The sequence below is a fragment of the Eubalaena glacialis genome, chromosome 9 (assembly GCF_028564815.1).
Source record: "Eubalaena glacialis isolate mEubGla1 chromosome 9, mEubGla1.1.hap2.+ XY, whole genome shotgun sequence".
In the NCBI taxonomy this organism is placed as follows: domain Eukaryota; kingdom Metazoa; phylum Chordata; class Mammalia; order Artiodactyla; family Balaenidae; genus Eubalaena; species Eubalaena glacialis.
Window position 1 is genome coordinate 84,079,335 of NC_083724.1, and position 23,867 is coordinate 84,103,201.

Genomic DNA, 23,867 nt, shown 5'->3' on the forward strand with positions numbered 1-23,867 from the left:
CCAAGGAAACATGCCAACTGAGTATGTTTCTTTTGAAAACCTTTGCCAGAAGCTCTACCACATAGGCATAGGCTTTTGAAGAGATCAAGGGAGGGAGGCATGATCAATGATGTTGTGTCCCTATCATTTTCCACCCCCCAAACAGTAATCAAGTTAGATTATTCCAGTTATCAAGAGAGCCATCATTCTGAATAGCTAAATTAAATGTCAAGCATTGGCAACAATCATTGCTACATCTGCTATTTTCTGTCATGATCCACTACGGCAGGTACTTAAAGAAAGTGGGTTAAAATGTATTCTTGAGCAAAATTTGCAAAAGTTGGCTAGAGCAATGGATGGACAATAGACATTGCTAGAGAGCAGTAGTTTCTGATATATGCAGAAGGAAGAAATCAAAGAAGTAAAATGGATTTTGTGAAGCTAGGATATCTGTTATTTTCATTTCTCCTGACTCTCTCGAAGTGACCAATATACTAAAGCACCAAGAAGGCTTAACAGAAAAGAGATATGGTTCACTACTATGTAATTTTTCTGTTCATTTTCTCCTTGATTTATCCATGTATAGCATTTAAAATTGATCACTTCCTTAAATTCACCCTTGGCTTCTAGGGCATTATATTATATTATCCTAGTTTTCTTAGTACCATTGAAGGCTTCTTCTCTTCCTCCTCTCTTCTTATTGTATGTGAAATGTCCCATCTACAGGCTTGGCTTAGGGACAGAATGGACTCTTTTTAGTGAAAACTCTGACTCTTAAATACTTCAATTTCTATTTAAAAATACGCAGCTATAATGGAATAAATATATCATTTCCATTATATATCATTAACATTCTCACTACAGTTCAAAACAAATTTGAATTTTTTTGAACCATAGTTTGCTTTTAACTAGTGAAATATTAATATTAACATTTCCTACTTTGGAGGAAGAACTAAGTATTATTAAAAAAACAGTACAGAGCTTCCAGATTGGTGAGATTTGGGGAGAGTAACATGCTGGGAGAGCATGGACACTCCACGCCCCTTCCCACATACCTTGCCCTATGTGTCTCTTTCATCTGGCTGTTCCTGAGTTTTATCCTTTTACAGTAAACTGATAATCTATTTGTTTTCCTTGCTGTCTAAAAAACACAACAAAGTTCTGGAACAAGACAGACAGTCCTTGAGAGGTTTGCTGAGTGCCAGGGATGTTCCTTTAGCAGATTACAAACAAGACTTAAATGTCACTGAAGAAGTGATTTGAATGATATTAGACATCATCAGTTCCTGCCTGCCAAATTCTCTTCACCACCATCCAAACTTGGTGTATGCACTGCTTTACACATGAGATCTCTTTGAACAATTTTGAACTCACCCTTCATTTCAGGATATAACACAAAATATTGATCTGGTAATCACCTTCTTTAGCTCAAGGATGCTACAAGCTGGAGCTGAGCTGTCAGTGGAATGGGTTCTGGAAATCATCAAGCAAGGGGTTGTTGCACTGCCCAAAGACAAGCTAAAGAAATTTCCATAACTGATACTTAAATATGTGGAAGCAAGGCAGGGGAAGGGGGAATTGGATGAAGGCAGTCAAAAGATACAAACTTCCAGTTATAAGAGAAATAAGTACTAGGGATGTAATGTACCACATGATAAATATAATTAACACTGCCGGATGTTATATATGCAAGTTGTTAAGAGAGTAAATCCTAAAAGTTCTCACCACAAGAGAAATAAATTTTTTTCCTATTTCTTTAATTTTGTACCTATATGAGATTATGGATGTTCACTGAACTTATTATGATAATCACTTCATAATAAAATTGATGTATGTAAATCAAATCATTATTCTGGGGACTTCCCTGGTGGTGCAGTGGTTAAGAATCCACCTGTCAATGCAGGGGACATGGGTTCCATCCCTGGTCCAGGAAGATCCCACATGCTGTGGAGCAACTAAGCCCCTGCACCACAACTACTGAGCCCACGTGCCACAACTACTGAAGCCCATGCGCCTAGAGCCCGTGCTCCACAACAAGAGAAGCCACCACAATGAGAAGTCCGTGCACTGCAACGAAGAGCCCCCGCTTGCCACAACTAGAGAAAACCTGAGCACAGCAATGAAGACCAAAAACAACAAAAAAAAGTAGCCAAAAAAAAAAAAATCATTAGGCTGTACATCTTAAACTTATACAGTGCTGTATGTCAATTATATCTCAATAAAACTGGAAGAAAACAACAAACGAACCAAAAAAACACAAATGTGGGAGAGGTTCTGGGGAACAGAAGTAGACAGATTGCCTGGTGTACCTTCTAGTAAAGAGGATCACATGATCATGTTTGCAATACACACTTTGATTTGCAGAATTGGTGCCAGTTGGCAGTAGATCACTTAGTAGTGAAAAAAAAGGTGTGGGTGGAGTGGGGATTCACAGTAACATATGTAAAAACCCTACTTTTTAAAAGTGCAAAAATAAACAGACACAAAGGAATATTTATCATGACAGAACCTGAGGCAGGGATTAAGTGCTGATGTTTTATCTGTGAGGTGCAATCTGAGGGCATTGACAGTGAGGGAGAGGAAAAGAGGAAGTTCGGTTGGCAAGTAACACGGGGGACATAGTATGTGTGCTGGCTACTGCTTCATGGTGAGCCTGGAAGAGACACAGCTAATCACTGTGTAGAAGCATTGGCACAGCCTGCACTACCCTGGACAAACTGTGTGAAGAAACTGTGCCTCAGAGCAGTCTGTGGAGGGAGAAAAGAAAGGAAATCCTCCTCTCTCTCTGTCTCTCTCTTTTAGATGTTTTAGGATTTTAATGTTCTTCACCTATTCAACATAAAATACTGACAATGTATCAACAATAAGGGAAAAGACTCTTCAGCAAAGATCTTCCAGAACTCACAGTTTCCCTCTGGTCAAACACAATAAAGAGAACATTCAAGTGAACAAAGGATAAGGGAGTTTAACAGAGAATTTTTAGTTCAACGGCATAACCAAAAAAGAGCCAATCAACCAACTTTCTCTTCTACTCTTTGAAAGGAAAGCAAAAGTGAACCTGAGAACTTCTAAATCTTTTTTGTAAAGCAGCTTTAAAAGGGAGGGAGGGTGGAAGTGGGGAGCGCAACTGTGGCTAATGTAATGCTATAATGCAGGAAGTGAAGGATTCTAACAAATTCTAGAAGTCTCTATGTGTATTACTGAGAACCACATCATTGGAAATATAAGCGCATAGAGATATAAACTATTTGGTACTAAAAACAGACCTTGCTATATAAACATGCAGTATGTCACTTTTATCTCTTTATGAGAATAACAGTATAAAGAAAGATCTCCAGTTTGCCCTTTAGTCTGGAACTTCTGAACACTCAGCACACGGTCAGTGCAGACCTGAATTAACAGCTGTGGAACACAGAGACCCCACTGCTGTCACTTTGTAAAGGATCAAGAATCGAGTTTCTAGAGGACACCATCCACCCTCCTCACTGTGTGTTTGTGTGCCTCTAGAAACAACTGCAGTTTGCATAATTAAGTCCACAATCAAGTGTGAATACTGAGATCTAGCTAGAAAAAGTAGCAGCAAAGGCAACATAAGCTAGTTTTTGTTAGAAAAGCAAGAGGAAGATTTTTAAAATGCTTCCAGTTCAAGTCAGAATTAAGGTGTCTAAGTCCCACCAGCTGTGGATGTTTTGCTATTGTTCCTTGAAAAAAAGAAGAGTCTATAATAAATATGTCCATTCGAGAAGAATGCCATGTTTGTTAACTTTTTCGTAGCCATTCCCAAGTTACTTTAAATTTTGTCTGATGTTCAAGGACAGAGTACATATTGGTTAGGATGTGTTCATAGATGTATCTCCAAATAATTTTTCAGGAAGGCTGCCAGCTTCTGAACATCTTATCTCCTGTTGGCATTGTACAGAGAAGCCATGATGCCTGCCACAGACCCACGCCCTTTCAAGGAGATTATATTGATTTCAAGAGCTTTATTGAGAAATCTTTTAGTCTAAAGCATCATCCCCTTTGGCATTGCCAATGCAGAATGGAATATTCGTCTTGCTTCTATTCTGGGCTTCACTGGATATACATAGGATCCTTGAGAATTATCAATAATATCATAAATCATTTGAAATTTGACAGAGCTAAGCTTCATGGTTGCTTCACCACTGTTAGTCTTTTTTTTTTTTTTTTGCAGAACTACCCCGACCAGGGATCAAACCCTCTCCCCCTGCAGTGGAAGCATGGAGTCTTAACCACTGGGCCACCAGGGAAGTCCTTCACCACTGTTATTAATATACTCCAAGACCAAGCCAATGCCATAGAAGCCGAAACAGGGAGCTGTGTTGAATAGAGCTGTTTCTGGCTTGCACTTTGTATTCCAGGATGGAGGGGAACTTTCTGAGGGTGAACCCTTGCAGGATATCTTGAAAGATCACCACTGTGACCCCTGTAGAGCCAGCATTCTGCTGGGCACCATCAAAAATCACACCAAACTTGTTTATATGGGAAATTTGAGGACGTGTCAATAACCAGTAGTGCTCCCCTGACATCAGGGATAAAGTAAAATTCTACTCTGGACCTGGTCTCATTTGTGCAGTAATACATAGAGGAAGTGACCTGATTGAAGTTCCAGGGGCTTGGATCCAGAATTTTCCTACAACTTCTAAGTTTAGAATGGATGACATTCACAGTTCCCAAACTTCTGGGCTTCTGGGGGTTTTCACGTCAATCAGGTTTAAGGGGATAGCACTGAACGGGCCCAACCAACCCTCCTCTTTGCACAAAAATCATTATCTGGAATGGCTAACAATTTCCGCATGAGATTCTATGTGTCGTTAATAATCTCAGCTAAAGCTGATGGCCTGTGGCTCATTTCAAGAACACTAATGCCAACTCCTTTGTGGTCTAGTAGTTCTTTTTGTATCTCTAACAACACAGAGCTAGGCAGCTTGGTGGCCTGAGCTATAACTGACTGCCTACCTCCAAGTGTTCACAGTGCATCCCGAGCGGCATGGGTGAAGCTGGCCGGAGAGGATCCATCACGGGACAGTGCACATCTCTCTCCTGTCTCTTATTTCCCTTTAGTCAGAGTTTTCCCCACTGGGAGTTAACTCCTCCATCATCCCAGATTGCATCACCCAGCCCCTTTGGTGGCTGTTAGAGAAGTCAGATTCCTTGCGTGTGAGGTGTGGCATTTTATCGCAGTCTGAAAGTGGAAGAAAAAGCCAGAAACTCGGGGCACATTGCTAGTTGCTCTGGATGTTCAGTGGCAGCCTTGAGATAGGGCCTGGCACTCTCCTATAAAATGACTGATTTATGCCCCAGATGGCATAGCTGTGAAGGCCCAACTGACATTGGTTGCAGCAGTGGCTGCTGAGGTGGAGCAGGAAGCTCTCACCCATACTTTGTGGCTCTCCTCCCTGAAATTAGCCATGCTGCCTGTACAAGAAAAGCCTCTTCTTGCAACAACATGGATGGACTTGGAGGGTATTATGCTTAGTGAAATAAGCTGCGCAGCGAAAGACAAATACTGTATGATATCACTCATGTGGAATCTAAAAAATACAACAAACTAGTGAATATAACAAAACAGAAGGAGACTCACCAGATATAGAGAACAAACTAGTGGTTACCAGTGGGAAGAGGGAAGGGCGGAGGGGCAAGATTGGGGTAGGGGATTAAGAGGTACAAACTACTATGTGTAAGATAAATAAGCTACAAGGATATATAGTACACACAGGGAATGTAGCAAATATTTTATAATAACTATAAATGAAGTATAACCTTTAAAAATTGTGACTCACTATGTTGTACACCTGCAACTTATGTAATATTGTACATCAACTATACCTCAATATAAATAAATAAATAAATAAATAGAAAAGCCTCTTCATTTGATGGGCTGCATATAATAGCAACTAGCTAGGTAATTAAGGAAAACGAATTTTAAAAAAAGTTATGAAAAAGCTCTCAGGCAGTTCTAGAGTATTGAGAGCAAAAACTACCCAAAGTTCTCTTCTACTGGTGCTGCTGAAAAAACTATGATAATTTTAACTTGCTTCCGTTATTTTGTTCAAGGTTCAAAGTCCCAGGACAAAGTGTCTGGTTGGGCAAGGCTGGGTCAAATGCCCACTCTTTTGGGTGATAAGGAGTCTCTAATGACCAAGATTTCTATCTCATCAAGTCTACATACAACCGGGAGAGAAAAATTCTAAAAGGAAAACTGGGTTCTGTTAGAAAGGAAAAACTGATGCTGTGTTGTTTAACAAAATTCACCCCTATGGCTGTTCAGCATCCAAACAATTTTATTCCCATATATATACTTTCAAAAATACTCCTGCCTAACAGAATGCAGGTATGCCTCATAAAGTAAAAAAATTCTCACTCCTTCCTCAGAAGGAGATAATTCAATGTATCATTATTTACTGCATCAAAGTCTATGTCAAGGGTGTCTAGGTGAGATAAATTTCTGCTCTAGCTCCAGCTCAGCTGTCTTAGATCAAGTGCCTAGAAGCAGAGCCCAGCCCAGGGATTCTTGTGCAAATGATTTGCTGGGGAAATGCTCTCAGGTGAAAGGGAGTGAGGGAAGCAGGATAGGGCAGGGAATCAGTCAAGCCATGATTTGATCTCAGCTGAAGATTAGTGTCAGCCTGATCCCACAGAATTCTGGAGTCTGGACGGTACACAGAATTGGTGCCAGTTTGAAACACAGGTATGAATAAATGATCTAGATTAAAAAGGCCACGTGATTTACCAAATGAAGGCCCCAACCCAACTGGGGCCACCTCCACCTGGAACATATAGTTTGGTAGTATTAGCCTTACCTCTCCTGATTTTATTTATTTATTTATTATTTTTGGCTGCATTGGGTCTTCGTTGCTGCGCGCGGGTTTTTCTCTAGTTGTGGCGAGCAGGGGCTACTCTTCATTGTGGTGGCTTCTCTTGTTGCGGAGCATGGGCTCTAGGCACATGGGCTTCAGTAGTTGTGGCTCAGCAGGCTCAGTAGTTGTGGCACATAGGCCTAGTTGCTCCGTGGCATGTGGGATCTTCCCAGACCAGGGCTCGAACCCGTGTTCCCTGCATTGGCAGGCAGATTCTTAACCACTGCACCACCAGGGAAGCCCCTCTCCTGCTTTTAAAATGGGAACTTCTAGAGGTCCCAAATTCCCTTATACCCTCCTTCTCATTAAGTTTCCATTTTCCATTGAGGTTAGAAAAAACACATAAACTTGCCAAGTAAGTTGATCTCTTCCAGTTTAAAATGATCTAATTCAAGGTAGATAACTATTCAGTTAACCTAAAGGTCAGACCTATTATTAGGGCTGTTTGTTTTCGCTAAAAGCTCTTTCATTTCCACCTTTCCAAGACTTTCCAAGGTCTGGGTAAGCTCTTTCATTTCCACCTTTCCAACACTTTCCAAGGTCTGGGTGCAAAGGGTTTAGGTGTTCTGATAATGGAAGGAAAGGGCCTTTGTCAGTAAACTCTGACCCCTGAGGCGTAGTCTGTCTGGTGTCTGAATTTTGGCATCTACTCTCCCTATAGTTACCACTGAATGACCAAAGCTAGAGTTAACTGCTGGTCTGGTTTCTCAGCACTCAGCCCAGTGGTCTTCCTTGACCAACTTGATCTCACTTTGGCTTTCACTGGTATTGACAACCCTTTGAAATTCTGCTGTGTCTCCATTCAGTCCCTGGGTGGGCTGTCTACCTTATAGCTCCTGTTATGCAGTAACCACCCCCTTCATCACAGTGGCCCCATGGCAAGCCCCTTAGCACTTAACTAATGTTCCTCTTATGCCATATAGGAATCAAAGGGAATTGAGGAGAGAACAAGAGCGAAATCTCAGGTTCTCTCTGTGCCCAAACGTAATATGTCTCAATTCTGCTGTGCTTTACTAGCTTATGTGGTCATAGGGACACTTTGCAGTGTTCCAAATAGGTGTCTTGAGCCTTGCTTCTGTTTTTGGCTTCTTATTCAACCTACCTGGAATTTCTGCTCTCACTTGCCCAGCCCCATGCTGAACCCTAGGGCAGTCTCTGAGGGACTTAGCTGGCACTTTCTACACTGTTTCTGCCAAATCTGTCTCATTACTACCAAAATCACTTCTCCCACTTTTGGTCTGATAAGCAGGTATCATATGCTTTCCCTTGCTACTCTATAGACTTTCTTCATACTAGGTGAACAAGGTGGCCCTTCCTTTCCAATGAAGCCTGTCCTTAATGGCAGAAAGACTTTAGGGAAAAAAGGGGCAAAGGGAATAAGATGTCCAAAACGGGAAAATGGGGAATTCCTTGGCAGTCCAGTGGTTAGGACACTGTGTTTCCAATGCCAGGGGAATGGGTTTGATCCCTGGTCCGGGAGCTAATATCCCACAAGCCGTGTGGTGTGGCCAAAAAAAAAAGGGGAAGTGGGGAGAATGTTTGAGATTTCGAAAAGTGTGAGGTTTTGGTGACCAAATGTTTATTTCCTTCACAATTACAGGTTTGGGGGTTACAGGTCTAAGTTTGGGGGAGGAGGGAGAAATAGGGGGAGATCTGTAGAGAGGGAGAATAGGAAATTCTTACGGGTTCTGGACAGAGTGAGGTGGATAGAAAGCTTTGAGGTCATAGGATAGCTGGTATATCATTTTACCCCAACACTGTTGCTAGTGCCTGTTGCTCAGTTGGCAAACAGGGAAGCCCAACCCCACAAAACACTTGCCATTTTACATTTTTCAACGTGTATTTGCACATTCAATCACCTTGACTCAGCAGATGAGCTCCCCATTTTTAATATAGACAAATGGATAACTGCTTGGGCTTTAATTTTTCAGGTATTCCCTTCTCTCCTTTTCCTCAGGTCAGATTTCTTCCCTGACTGGAAGTGTTGAGGCCTGGCTTGGGTAAATGATGTTAATCTGTGTATATATGCCCGTCTTTATTTTTTCATCTGCTAAGAGGAGCAGAAGGCAGAATTTAGTCAACACACTGGGATTTTCCTAGTGCAGTTTTGTTTCAAGCAATATGCTTGTGAATGACTCTACATACAGGTACACACATGTATGCTGGTTTCTGCTTTCTTAAACACATCTCACAGTACTATGAGGTTTTTCAGTATCAGCTTCTTTTAATTATTGGTCTCTCCAAATACTTTTTGCTAACCACTGCCTCTTCAGGGCCTACCACTGTACACCTAGGAACTAAATATGTATTTGATGAATGAAAAAATATGGAAACTTGTGGTTCTCTTAACTACATGTTGCTATATTACAGGTCTTCAAAACTATTTTAACTCGAGGAATTTGTTAAACATGCACATTCCTGGCACCTCTCTCTAGAGATTCTGGTTCAGTAGAGCTGAAGTATGGTCCAGAAATTCTCATTTTTAACCACCACTGTTGATTTTGAAGGTGGTTCTAAAAACAGTTTGAGAAACACTGCAATATTGCTTCCCAAGAGTTCAATGCCACCATCAAGAAGCTGGGTCGGGACTTCCCTGGCTGTCCAATAGTTAAGACTCCACGCTTCCACTGCAGGGGGCACAGGTTTGATTCCTTCTTGGGGAACTGTGATCCTGCAGGCCACAAGGCGCGGCAAAAAAAAAAAAAAAGCTGGATCAGTTTCATTTCAAACTTGCCAACAATGGGCAAACCTTGGTAAGTGGGAGATGTAAAATGTAGCATTCAAGGTTACTTTTACATTCAGCCATCATCGAGTCCCTTTTCAATAAACATTTTGATGGCACTGAACACCTACTGACAGAAAAGTTTCCACTGGTCTAAAGAGACAAAATACAGGTCTCTTTTATCTAGCAGCAGTCTTAAGCAAACCACAACCTATCATTTGTTTGTGGAACAGTAATTCCATTTTGAGTACCAACAACATAAGGCATTTTAATACAAAACCACTAATATGGTTAAGAGAAAAATTGCTGTCCATTTTCCTAAAAGATTCAGTCTCTATGTGTTGCAGTGTTATCAGTGATTAGATTTAGGAGTAACTGACAGATCATTCAATAAAATTCAAGTACTTTATTATCAGTTTCATTATGCAAACTATTAACATTTGAATAGTAGGGAAAAGATTTAAATTCCTTTCCTCGCTCCTGAAAAAACTTTGGTGCAATCTGGTTTCCAACATTGTTTGCCTATCAGTTGATTTTCAAAAAGTTAAGCTAAAAACATTTTTGAAACTACACTTAAACTTTTAAAACTTCAATAAATCAGCCTAGTATTTACTTTTTACAAAATAGGTTCAAAATTCCATTTGTTCAGTGAATTTTAAGCTTACTTCAGGGAATTTTCTCAAATTGCCAGCCTATGTTCAGACACCATTTACCAGGTAAGAGTGGAAATGAAAAAGGCCCCTCCCTCCAAAGTTGTATCCCCAATTTACCAACATCAGATAGTTTTTTTTTTAGTAGGTTGTTTCAAGGTCTGATTTTTAAAAGGGAAAAATAAAAACTTTCAGCCAAGAGTCTATTTACGTTAACTAATTTTTTAAAGATTTTTTTTGATGTGGACCATTTAAAAGTCTTTATTGAACTTGTTACAATAATGCTTTTGCTTTTTGGTTCTCTGGCTGCAGGGCATGTGGGATCCCAGCTCCCCGACCAGGGATGGAACCCGCACCTCCTGCATTGGAAGGGGGAGTCTTAACCACTGGACCCCCAGGGAAGTCCGTACACAACTGATTTTTGAATGACAAACGAAAACTTTGAAAGCCAGTGTTCTCTCCAGGGATACTTTCCTCCAACAGAAGTAACAATTTGACTAAAATGTCATTACCAACAGTTTTTCTCTAGGGGAGGGGCACATTTCAGCATGAGTACACTATACTGACCCTATGCAACCCAAACTTACCCATACTTAAAATACCCAAGAGGGAAACTAACACCCAAGTGGCAATTCAGACTAATTTCACCTTTGGGGAAACCTTATCACAGATAGCATTTTAAGTAATGCTGTGATATCACTGTCACTTATCAAGAGAACACCCCAGCTCCTTCCCTAAACTAAAAGGGGTATCACTGAAATTTTAAACACCTTTGTGTGCACTAGTCATACATAGTTCAGAAAATTCTGTTCACTTCACGTTCTTCTATCATACACAAGTCTCTTTTCTAAACTTAAACAGAACTGCATCCATGATTTCTCTTCCATGTAATTGCTGAGTTCTCAGGCTTTCTGGACAGTTGGAAGTTAACAGGTAGCATTTTAAGGATTTACGAGCCAAGAACCAGAAAAAAATAGTTTACATTTATCTATAAACACTCTCACAACAAACTGGAACTATTTTTAAGTTAAACCTAAGAAACTCAAAGCAGCTCACAGGTAATGTGAGAATACGAGGACTTGTAGAATTGGAATGACTCAGCTCTCACTATGCTGGACTTCCCTTTAAAACTAAGAGCCCAACTACTGTAATTTTTAACTTAACACCCCTATCATATCTGATTTATAAATGCTAGAAAAACACTTCACACGAAAAATATATAATTTAAGATTATTGTATTTCCTTAGAAGAGGAATGTTTTAACAAATTTTACAGGTGTCAATCAACCTTTGTTCGAATTGGGCACACATCAAATCTAGCATTTTGGGAGTTTTATTTGGAAGTGAACTTTTAACTATCAATACAAATGCCAAGATACTACACAAAACATCCACAGGAACTTTTTTCATCTTTTTTGAATTGTTCACAAACATTTCCTACATAATCCAACATACAACAGAGAAATGGTACATCTTTTTCTTTCAATTTGCATACAATGGAAAAACAAGAATATATATATATATATTTTACAAAGTTTAACTAATAGACACTACCAAGCTGACAGTTTAGTCTATAGGTGAGAAATTATCTAATAAAAAATAATCAGAATTTATTTAGCATCAGTCACTTCCATAACCAAGTATTATTCTGATTAATAAAACTTGCTGCCATTAAGCTTCTGGTATATACTTATACCAACTACTCCATCTGTTGTATTGCTCCCCACCTTGGTTCTTCACAATTACAAACAGAAAATCGTTGCAAAGTAGGGGCAAGCATTTGCAAAAACAAACAAAAATCCCCAGCTTATTATAAGCATGAATGTGTGGTGGAATTTCCTCCCAAGCAATGGACTTTCAAATCACTTAAGAAATCACCAGAACTGAATGTGTTAAGATATTTCGCCTAAGTCCAAGAAGAGATGCATTTATTTATATCCAACAGAGGACTGAAAGTTAAACTTAGTGTTTAGTTTGGGGGCAGGTTGGGGGGAATTCAGCCATTTGAAAAATGACCGTCTTAAAAAAAAAATGACCACCAAAAATAGGTTCACTAAATTTATTTTAAAAATCATAAAACGTTTCTTACAAAAGAGCATTACATTCTGCACACTGCTCTGAATAGATGCCAGGGACATATGGACTACTGTTACTTTTCCTCCCTGTCCCACCCCCCCAAATGTTACAGTGATCACAAAGTAAAGTGTTCACAATAATTACATGGGGGGATTTTTTTTTTAAACCACCAACAATGAACAAAAATTAAAATTCACTCACTCTGCTGCTGTTTCAAAATTTCAATGTTAGTTTTTGCACACCCTCCCCCACCCCCCACCCGTTTGTAAGGAACTAAAACATTACATCTGGTGAACAGCAAAGATTTCACTACACCTCAAATGCAGAACACCTATGAAGCAGAGGAATGTTGGCTTTTTAAACAGAAGCAGATAAAAAAAAAAAGATGCAGGACTCCTTCAGTTCTTCACTAGTCTTAGAAAAACTTTCCAGAATACTGCTTCACACTATAAAAAAGAAAAAATATCTTGCATTAGAATCCTTCAACATCTGCATACTGCTTCACACTATAAAAGAAAAGAAAAAAAAGTACGAATTAGAATTTTTGTTCGTAACATCTTAATCAACATTAAGACAATTTCAATGCTAAATTAAAATGATAAACATGTCCATTACACAGAGATAAGAATTAAAACATTAGCAATTACAAATTAGAGCAATGTAAAACCCAAGAAAAAAGATTAACAGTAAATAAGACATTAGTAGAGAATTAAGAAAATCAAAAGTTGTTAATATTTGGTAGAAAAGACAAAGAAATGTCAGTTAAGGTGTGAAATGCTGCATTTTACAGCACCAATCATTTGTCCTGTAGAGGCATGGCCTGTGCCATATGGCAGACTGTGATTTGTTGTCGATTTAGTTATCTAAAAACAACAAAATCACTAGTCTTCCACACAGAACTAGACCAACATCCATTGAATCTTCTATATTTTCTACAGGCTCTGTATAATTTATAACAAGTGGTTTTGGCAGCAGTTTTCACCAGAGAAATGAGAAGTTTGCTTGGTTAAGGCTTCTTCCAGCAAGATTAGTATTGAATGTCTTCTTTTTTTAGTAAGAAAGCAGAAAAAAATTAAAGCAAAGCTATTAGAATGTTTAGAAGTTAGGTCCCCAAAAGGTTGAGACACCATGGCTTCTAAAAAGAAAAATCAGTTGAGAAGAGAAGCTTTTTAAGGTTTTAGTATGTTTAGGCTAACATAAAGCTAAACAAACTGACCTGTTCTGCAGCAAGTACTGTGCATTCTGTATCTGGTCCTGTGTTCCTGTAATGGTAATGATCCGGTCTTCAGACCCTTCTAAAGGCTCATCAATTTTGATCGATGCTCCTGACTCATGACGGATTTGTTTAATCCGCTGACCACCTTTGCCAATAATAGATCCAGCCAGCTGAAAAGAATTTTAAAAACAAGTGTTTATTATATACTTTCAAAGTATTATCCTGTATGTCCAGTGACCATCAAGAGTATTAACTTTGTACAACTTATTGACTATGCTGTGCTAATTTAATGCCCCCCACTAGTCAAGGTTTGAATTACAATGTAGTTACATCACCCATTGACATTTCCTTTAATAAATGAACCAGGGGCTCAGAACCCTCCTAACTGCTTTTTAATGGTACTGAACATCTTTTGACAAGGCTTAAACTGGAGAATGACACCTCAGCTGAAGTCCTTGAAACACAATTTTAATCCTAAAATGGAATATTTTTGTTAAAACCTTTTATTAAAAGCCAGGGAACTTATAATGACTCATTAAATGTCCCTTATAATATTAAAGATACTTACATCTTTGGGAATAGTTACTTGTGTAGTAATAATAGGTCCACCAAGATCACCATATGAGCCACGACCCCCTGCGTAGGAATAATCTGATTTAAATAATGAGTATTAAGTTCATTTACAAAGCATGAAATAATATTTGATATCACAAAGAAGAAAACTTACCATATCCAGAGCCACCCTAAAAACAGAACAGAAAAAAATAGAAAATTACTTCGCCTTCAAAACTTCAGGTATTTTAACATTAAATCCCCCAGAGTTTAGGAAACCAAAGTCCTCCCATATCTTCCCTAGTAAGTAAATTTCAAAGACAATCCTCAGGGGAAGAAACCATTCAGGTACACAGCATTCCAAAAAACAAAAATGTTATATGGGGGGAAATAAAACACTTATCGATGAGTAAACGAGAATCTTAAAATTATCAGTGACGTGAATACTAAACACCCATGATACTCAACCTGTGGTTCATAAGCCATCTGCCACTCTGATGGGCTCCATGTATCTATGGCAGAGTCCCAGGTTTCATCAGCACTGAAACCAACCTGTGTTAGAGATGAAACTATTAATATGAACCTACACTATATTTGTCTGAGCCACCATTTTTATATAACCAATTACTATTTCACATCTCTATATAAACTGGCAGTAATCATGTATTTTGGGGGAAAAAAAAATGGAACAAGTCTTAAATATCCCAGCAAACACCCGAAACAATGATTTAAGTGGCTATCTACAAAAGCCCGTTTGTAAGACAAAACTCCTGTTAATAATCTTGAACAAAATGTTAGCTATCTGAAGACCCCTTTTAGCACTCATAACTACACTGATGAAATATCAAAATTCTTACCATGCCATCATAACGGTCTCCAGGTCTTCCTCTTCTGTCATAGGCCATTAGATCTCTGCAAGCATAGTACTTGTTGTAATCTCAGCTGGTCACACTATCAAATAAAAACCTACCCCCCCTCTACCCATAAAGTGCAGCTTCTTGTACGTTAATGTGTGGATGAAAGAAACTTACCCCCCTCTAGGTGGTGGTGGTGGAGGAAGAGGAAGATTCCGAGCTCTGCTACCGCCCCGGCCACCTCGTCCAGGAGGTGGTGGAGGAGGTCCTCGACGAGGGCTCATATCATCATAATCTCTTCTGGATGGAGGCATGGGACGCCCACCCCGACCAGGAGGCATTCTGTCAAAACCACCTCTTCCCCGCATGGGAAATCCCACAGGACGTCCACGGCGGTCATCAAACATCATTGTAAAACCACCATAATCATAGGTTTCATCGTAAAAATTGGGATCATAAGGCTGAGCACGTCCTTTGATGGGAGACTGAAACAAAAACATAGCAACTTTATAGACTGAGGAAAAAACCTTAGTTCACACCAACCATTCTTTTAACAAACAGAACATTTCAAGCCCTTTGTATTTATCCTGGGAGGTACTTGAGATAGGGATAGGAATATATGCAAAGATAGGAAGGATTTAAAAAACGCATTTCTGGTGAGTTTCAAACAAAAAAAAATTGAGTTTTACTGCTTGCGAGGTAAGGATTAACAGCTTAATTTTACCCTTAGAGCTTAAGTAACAGACTACAAACCCCTTTCACATTTCACAATGGGTATTATGAAGAAGTGACCACCCCAAGGGCTGAGGGGATCAGTATCCTGGGTATGCAGTGTAGTACTATAGAGGAACCATAGGAACTTCTTTTGAAAGACCAAAAGCTATTAAAAACCTCACCAACAATGTAAAGACAACTCTCCAGATTCTCCCAAAGTATCTCTAAGTTAAAGTGATAGCTAAAAGCAGGGTGATAGAAAATTGTTAGGTGAAGGAAAAGGAAAAGGAAAAGCCATTTGTCTAAACGTTCTTAAAGTACTTTTGAACAAGACATCTGTTTTACAAAATTAAACGCAAGTAAAATAAAGAGTTCTGAAGATACCTCTGATATAAGATCAAGGATGATCTTTATGCACTCTACAACCCTATCAGGTTTTCCTCCAATAAGAACGACTCTGTCAGTGGATTGAGGACAACATTCCTGGAAAAGCTTGATTGTTGTCTGAGTGTTCTGTAATAGGTTTACAAAAAAAGCATTAATCAATCAGAAAAAAGGAAATGCAGTACAAAAAAATTTCCAGGTTTAGACAGATTTAATTTGTATTTCAGTAAAATTTTCCCCCATATAAAAAGCTTGTTAGTAACACTAGGACTTTGCATGATAAATTTTTGGCAAAATAACTTGTCTAGCATGGCCAGGCCTTTCTGTTTTATTTTAATTAGCAAACTAGATAAACTTAAGGGAGGAAACTCAAAAAGGGGAATGAGAGAAGCCCACGGAACCAAGTCCACATAAAAAGCTATTTTCTAAAGCTATTTTCTAGTAATACGGCAGGAGGAGAAAACAAAACTATCACTTTACCTCTCGAAGTTCTTTGATTTTAGCACCTTTGACCCCAATAATTCCTCCTGCCAGACTCTGATGAATCAACAGTCTCAACTCGCAGTCAAAGTCGCTTCCTTTATAGTGTTGGTACTGCGGAGGGAGAGTTATAAAATTTTAGTCCCAAATCAAGGATTCCCCAAGAATACACACTTATCTGCTATAAGCATACCAATATACTGTTGCAGTGAGCAACCTGAATTTATATTTCAATAACTTTACCAGTTATGTGCTTATTATCCTCAATAGCCAGGCCCAAAAAGGACATTCTGCACCACCTTAAAAAACTATTTTATTTTCAGGTCCTGCAACACCATACCCACACTGCAGCCATTTAGCATGTCGCTGTTACCACAAAATTATTAACATTCAAATAACACCATAATAAAAATGACTGCAAAGCACTTTGCAAATGTAGTTAATTCCCACTGCAGCATGGAGCAGGGTCAACAGTGAGTTGTAAGACCATTCATTTATCATGTTTTTAAGCCTTTTTCTATAGAGACGGGAAAAGTACGCTATGTTGAAAATAAAATTGATCCTATGGGCCAGGCTCCATACTTCAGTGGGGTTCAATGGCACTATGACATACATTTAAGCATTCCACAGCATCAGATTCGAGCGGGAGCTGGCTGGTTGCAGTGGGTGATGGCAACTGCAGGCCCTGAAAGTAGAAAAATAAGAGTAATAGGTTAAGTGTCTAGTGTGATCAGGCTATTGTCGCATATATTGGTAAAGCTACTACAACACATTTCACATCTATATCGTTAAATAACAAGAAACTGCTTATCTACATTAAGAATCAACATACATTGCTTTTCTCTGTACACCTACTAAATGATTACATAAAATTTAAAAATCCTTGAACTAGATCAAACACAGTCCTTTCTGACACAGTCCCACAATCAATATTCTAACTCAAAACCTCCTCTAAAACTAAAGCCCATAAAATATATGCTAAACCTCATGAAAGTGCATGGCCACAGGTAGTTCCTATCTACTCCAGTGGCTAGACTACATTTTCAAACAAGTAATGTGGGTATAATAACCCTGCACATTAAGTGGCAGAATGTAACACATTGCTGCTACAAAACTGTTATAGCCAATGTCTCTCCGCCTCCCCCATTTTGCCTCATTAAAACATCCTTTAAGCACCCCCCAACTGCCAAATACATTTTAAAAATGAGCCTACCTCTTCCAAGGTAGGGATGATTTTCTTCAGAATTTCTCCAATTGTTTCAATGTCAGCACTGATACTCAATATGCTGTCAAACATCACAAATATCAGATAGTACAAAAAAAGGTGGAAAAGAAAAATGAGTTTTGTGGTCATCACCAGTAGTCAAACAACTTTTACAGAGAAGAACATACAATTATTTAATCCTCCCCATTTAAAGTAGCCTATTTATACATTTTTCACATGCATTTTGTTTTATGCCCAATACAAACATGGTAACATTATTAGGAGACTTGCAGAGAGACAGAGAATGGGCTCTTGGAAGGGCTCAGATTAAGTGGGCAATAAACTGACCAGAACTGAAGCAGAGTTGAATACTTATGTTCCCCGCCACCACTAAGTTAATTAAGGATACCCTCGCTGTTACATTGGTAAAACTGGCACACCTTCTCTTAGGCAAAGTGGGGGAATATGCAAGTGGTGAACATTATATTTGGAGTAAGGTTATGGATACCAGTTAGAAATTAGATCACTAATGGGCTCTGCAAGAAAACAAATACAAATGCGAGACAAAAACAAAGACAACACAAATGAGAAGTGAAGGAAAGTGAACCAGAGTTAGCATTTCATCAGAAAAAATTATGAACAGGCAATGTTGGGAAGCAAGGTGGGCCACAAAGACAGAGCGAGAGACTATTTCGGTAACAATTTGATTTACAATGCAGCAAATATGCAACACTTGAAGCTGTGCTCCTTCCATCGAAATAAAATTAGTGGATCGTTTGGGTGGGCAACTCACGGTAAAAGTTCAGTGACAAAAAGACTTAATGGGGAAAATAAGACAGAAACTTGAAAAACAATACACCGTCTAAAGGGGATACTATTTAATTATATAAAAGGCAGGTAATAAAATACATTTCTCTCTTTCTAATCAGGCAGTGAGGCATAAACTGTTGGGACATACCGCTCGGGGCCACTGCTGTCTGGGACTGAAACACTGGCATTGTACTGCATTGGTCATTGGCGTTCGTGGATGTTGGCATTGGGCATGGGCATTCAATCAGAAGTTGTCAAGTATGGTACCCGTTTGGCAACGAGCACATTTTTGGGCATAGCCAACCAGGGTTTTCACATGGGCGTTCAGGGGCGGATGGGCCAACGTCATGGTGGGCAACGCAGGGGTAAGTCGATCCAGTACATGGGCAACGGAGATATATGGCCAAAAAAACAAGGAGAGGGAAAAGGGGGAAAAGCAATAAATTTTAATTTAATACAAACTATACTCATACTCTCAATTAATGAAACAAGCTTAAGTTGTTCTGAAGACTAACACAATAATGGACTTCTCTATATCTGACTGTGGCTTAACATTTAAGGACCTTTAATGATGGTACTTTTTTTTTTTTTTAAACAAACAATGTTTCAGTAGCAGGCTGGCTCATGAGGGTAGACACAAAACCTGTCATGACTCGAATTCTTGAGGAAATGGGGAAATTATTAACCCAGATAATTATACAGAACATCTGGATTAAAAGGAAAGAGGTTTATAAAAGACAAAACAAAAATTCCCACACCATCAAAAACCCTAACTCTTAAAAGACTGTTTGGTTTCCCGGAGATTTAAAAACGCACTCCTAGATCCTAACAGGCAAGTTTGTAAAATTTAAACAAATTTTCAAGTTCAGTTTACAGTAATCAAGAGGAACATACAAAGATCTGTGACCAAGAGAGAAATGAAAAAATACCAAATAAGTATTCAACACAGTTATTATTTGCCTCAACTTTAGCAAGGAAACATCAAGAGTGTGTACGTGAGAAAAAAAATTTAGGAAATTTGGTGTACCCAAGTTCTATAAATATGCTCACTTCTGGTGATACCAACATTTAATGTGTCTAATCACAAGAGTCAACCCACTATAAAATATGAAGACTCAAACAAATCATTGGCATTGACAGCTTCCCAGTTGTAAGATTAAGTGCCTACTCTATTCTTTACCCGTATCTTAATCATGCAACCTTAATTTCTTTGTGCTCCATGTGCAAGCTGTTAAAGAACAGATGGGCAAATTGGAAAAAAAAAAGGGAATAAAAATTTTGGAGTTTAATCAGCCACCTGCAATGGTTTTCAGTAATACTGTACTTGATTCATACACAGGAAATGGTACAATTAAGGAATTTTATATTGTTATTTCTAATTAAGATGTTATCTTGCTTGAAGTGAATAATTTGGTGTAAAGTTATTAGAAAGTGAGGTGGTTTAATATAGACCCCCCCAACTCAATCTGGGCTTTGTTAAATCAGGAATGTCAAACCTTGAAAATCTATGTAACCAATTATTATAAAAGGCTTGAATCTAGACTATTAAATGATTTCTATGATGCAATTCTTTAATCCTACAAACACATAAACTGAAGCTTCCTGTGTAGTAGTTTAAACTCTTTAATACTTACGTCTGTACGGAGAGCCTTAATATTCTTGCCTCCTTTTCCAATCACTGCCCCAGCATTCTGGAGAAAATAAAAAGAAACTTATTTTGTCTTTTCCTAGAATTAATGTGTCTTCCTACGCTCTTAAGCTTTTAGCCAAAAACAAACACCACACGGGTCTAACCTCTTTTTTGGTTATAGAAATGAAAATCTATTTGGGGATATCAAGACCATCAGGTTACCAAAACTTAAAGAGTCTATGTGCTTTGGGGACTAAACACCAAGGCAGAGCTTTGAAATACTGAGAATGCCAGAAATATACTGAGTCTAAAACTTAAGCAATAGCACTAACTTCACAATGCCTTTCTGCAAGCCAATTAAATAATTTAAATGCTAGTAGGTACTTTCACATTGTGAGGTGTATTATCAGTCGGGTAAGCTGCCAACCAGGATGTTTTCTAATGAACTCACAATGTAATCAGACACAATCTTTAATCCGTTAATGCTTTAAGGATCATCCACACCCATCTCCTAGTTCAGCCCTGTAGTAGGCTCACTATGTTCAGGGCTTTCTTTTTAATTGTTGGCAAAATAACACAATTACCATAGCCTAAAAAGTCTGTTTAGGAAAAGCCACACAAATCTTTTATATTCTGCAGCCTGTATGGTTTTGCAACCTTCCCAGAAGGCTCAATCAGAACTTTTCTTAATTCCTACTTAAGAACCACTTTCAAAGTTTCAAGAATAAAATTTATACCTTGCTCTGAAGCAGAATGCGTAATTCAACCATCTCATCAGTGTTTCTAGATCTTTTAAAAGCTTGCTCCTCTTCCATATCTTCAGCAGGGCGTTTACCTAAAAATTAACAGTTCAGATTTCAGAAAGCACCAGCATTTCAAGAAAGGTTATGTTTAATTAATTTCAGTTTTAACCTACAGATTAGACAAACTTTAACTCCACTGTTTAAAGGGATTTGTTGCTAATCTTATGTTTTAAAAAGGCCAAAGGCACTGGTTCTTGGACTTTTTAAGCATGAATTTAAGCACTCCATTCCAAATGGTTTTCCAAACACAAGATATTGACAACACTTCAAAGGATAAGAAACTTCAAAATGCAAGAAAAAAATTAGTTTTACATTTACTGGCTTTCTTTTAATCAGTTTACAGTTACCTATGCAAATGACAAGTTACTTCTGGTTCATAAATAAATGCTCAGATGTAACTGACAGGAATCTCAAATTAAACATACAAAGTAATAATGAAATTAACAGAACAAAAAATAAATGAAATTGTTAAAATGTCTTCTCACCAAATTCGCCATTGGTTTCGGTGTTGGGAAAGGTTTCCTCTGGCTGTTCAGTTTCCATTTTCTTGTATTAAAGGGACACACCAATCTGTTGAAAAATAAAGAGGCTAGTACAATTGGTTTATTGGAAAGTAAGCTGTGCATCTTGCTAAATGTTAAAAACAAGGGAAAGTAATGACTGTTTCTAGAACGTACCAGTTATTAAATATATCCTTGCAGGGCAGAACTGAAGTGTTCTGGGCGGGACCAACTGACACCCTAGTGCTGCAGTAGCCTATAAAAACCAACACAAATCAGTTTTGCTTTTTTAGTTATTACTGAATACTAATCAACACCAATTTGAACACAACGAACAAAAGACCTATTTCTAAAACTTGCTTCTTTGTTTTAGGGTCTTAAACTTCCAAACGATTGCCTTCAAACACAAAAACACAAACCAAAAGACCGTATCTGATGCTTTCATAAAAGGAAAAACACATTTTTAGCCTTTGGATCAAGTCCCACCACAGCAATTAGGTATCTTATATGATAAATACAAAGAAAACTAGACACATGTAAGGCATATCGATAAACCCACGAGTCTCACTATTGTTCCCGAAAAATATAAATTTATAAAAAGACACACAAAATTATTTTTACATTGGGATTTTAAACCGCTTTTGGGGTTCTTTCCATTGGTGACTTGAAAAACTACCTTCTGAAATCTTTAAAGTTTACAAATACAAAAGCGAATTCAAGCCATACCCAACCGTCAGGTCAATCTACTGGAGCGATAGACCTGCAAAGCTGATACAGGAGCACACCCAAACTGCCAATACTAGTATCCAACAGAACCCCTGAACACCAACACCATCACTAGCGAGATATTTTACATTACGTTAAAAGCGATATAACCTGACAATTAATTATACCTCCAACACCACACTAGCGATAGGACTGCAAACAGCCTTTTAGCTCGCCTCTCATGACTGGCAAAAAGCGGCGACCTGCGGCCCCCAGGAAGAGCTAAACAGCTTAGAGCTAAAAATCAAGGCCATATTTACGCCCTCCACTCCTCCAATGACCAACTGAAACGCTAACGTGGCCCATCACTCAGTTAAACACTGAGTTGTGGCGGAAGATTTAGGTAAAGTGGTTTAAAGACCGCAAGCTCTATTTACGAAAATAAACAAGTATCCTTCAGGTCCTTTAGTCACCGTTTCTCAGACCATGAAAATCGCTAAGTACATGCGTGTCCAGCCGAGCGCAAACATGCCGTTCTCTCTCCAACGCCCAGGATACCGTGATCGGCAACGGCCCAGCAACAGGAGTTGAAAAAGCTCCCGAGGCGAGAGCACCAGCGCCGCTCCTCTCCTCACCCGGATCCGACAGGAAATGGCGGCCCGCGTAATGGCGACTACGTGCTACTAGGCGGAGCCGAGCGCGGACCCCCCTCCCCCACCCACCACGCGGTCCCGAGACCTCGTCCCCCGCGCCCTCCCCCCACCGCAGGAGAGACAAAGCAACGGTGGCAGCCCCGACCCTTCCAGCTCGCCCGCTCCCGCGTCGGGCCCAGGCCGGGAGCGCCGAAGTGCGCCGGGCCCCACACAAAGAGAGCGGCGGCGTTCTCTACCGCCCTCGGGGCCCGCCCGCCGACCCCCTCTCCTTCCCACAAAACCTAGTTCCCAACACTACAAAACTGCAGCTCATCCCACCGTCACAAGCCTCGCGACTTCCCGAAGCTTCCAGTACCGCAGCGCAGACTGCAGATATACGCTCAGGAAAATGGCGGAGGTGGGGGGAGGGGAAACCCGGCAACGTTCCCTCCCAGAACAGGCCAACCACCAAGCAGCCCCAACCGCCTCCCTGAAGTGGAGAAACTGGTCTCCGGCCCTCGCCCCCACGCGCCGTTCGCCCAGCCCCATTCCTCACCGGGCAAGGCTACCGTCCCTATGCCGCCGAGCCGCCTCAGCCGATCACAGCTAGACAGAGAACGAGCGTAGGCCCCCACCGCACTCCCCGCGCTCTCCTACCCCGCCGCCGGGCCCGATTGGCTGCCCCAGCTACAGCGGTGGCGCGAGGGCGAAGCGATTGGCCCAAGGCCGCGTCAATCAAGGCGTTGGAGGAGGCTACAGCCCCGCCTCCCGCCGGCGCCTCCCTTCAGGCTGTAAGGCCGCTAAGGGCCCGAGAAAAACCAGACTTGGAAAAAGTCAGCGCAGCCTTTAGGGAGGCCAAACCCCTGCCCGAATCCATAATACCCAAGCCCCAATAACCCTAATTACCTATAGGCCGCAAATAACCGGGAAGTACGCAAGACGTCGAGGTTGGTGCACTAGAGAAACAGAGGATAATGGCGCCTGCAGTGCTTTCGCCTGGAGAGCCCTCCTCCTTTCTCGTTCGCGCACTCACTAGCTGGGGGGAGGGGGAAAACCTCTCGCGAGAACTAAAGGCTGTC

General features: G+C 39.9%; 1 protein-coding gene and 1 pseudogene across 9 annotated transcripts; both read right to left on the reverse strand.

The window, feature by feature from the left end:
* Positions 1-3,820: 3,820 nt before the first annotated feature.
* LOC133097358 (phosphoserine aminotransferase-like) lies at positions 3,821-7,659 on the reverse strand (annotated as a pseudogene).
* Positions 7,660-12,273: 4,614 nt separating this feature from the next.
* Positions 12,274-23,826, reverse strand: HNRNPK (heterogeneous nuclear ribonucleoprotein K). Of its 9 annotated transcripts, none has more exons than XM_061200552.1 (17): positions 23,695-23,826; positions 21,629-21,707; positions 21,437-21,521; positions 20,886-20,983; positions 20,153-20,209; positions 18,667-18,710; positions 17,718-17,790; positions 17,118-17,189; positions 16,505-16,618; positions 16,025-16,153; positions 15,104-15,411; positions 14,930-14,984; positions 14,541-14,624; positions 14,248-14,263; positions 14,089-14,156; positions 13,521-13,690; positions 12,274-12,810 (listed from the first exon to the last, which is right to left on the reverse strand). In XM_061200552.1, the coding sequence occupies exons 3-17, from the start codon at positions 21,492-21,494 to the stop codon at positions 12,777-12,779; spliced, it is 1,380 nt and encodes a 459-aa protein (XP_061056535.1). In that variant the 5' UTR covers positions 21,495-21,521; positions 21,629-21,707; positions 23,695-23,826; the 3' UTR covers positions 12,274-12,776. The 9 variants fall into 9 exon arrangements, with proteins under 9 accessions (XP_061056535.1, XP_061056534.1, XP_061056528.1 ...); XM_061200551.1 differs by having other exon boundaries at positions 12,274-12,750; positions 14,089-14,171; XM_061200545.1 differs by having other exon boundaries at positions 14,089-14,171.
* Positions 23,827-23,867: the final 41 nt, after the last annotated feature.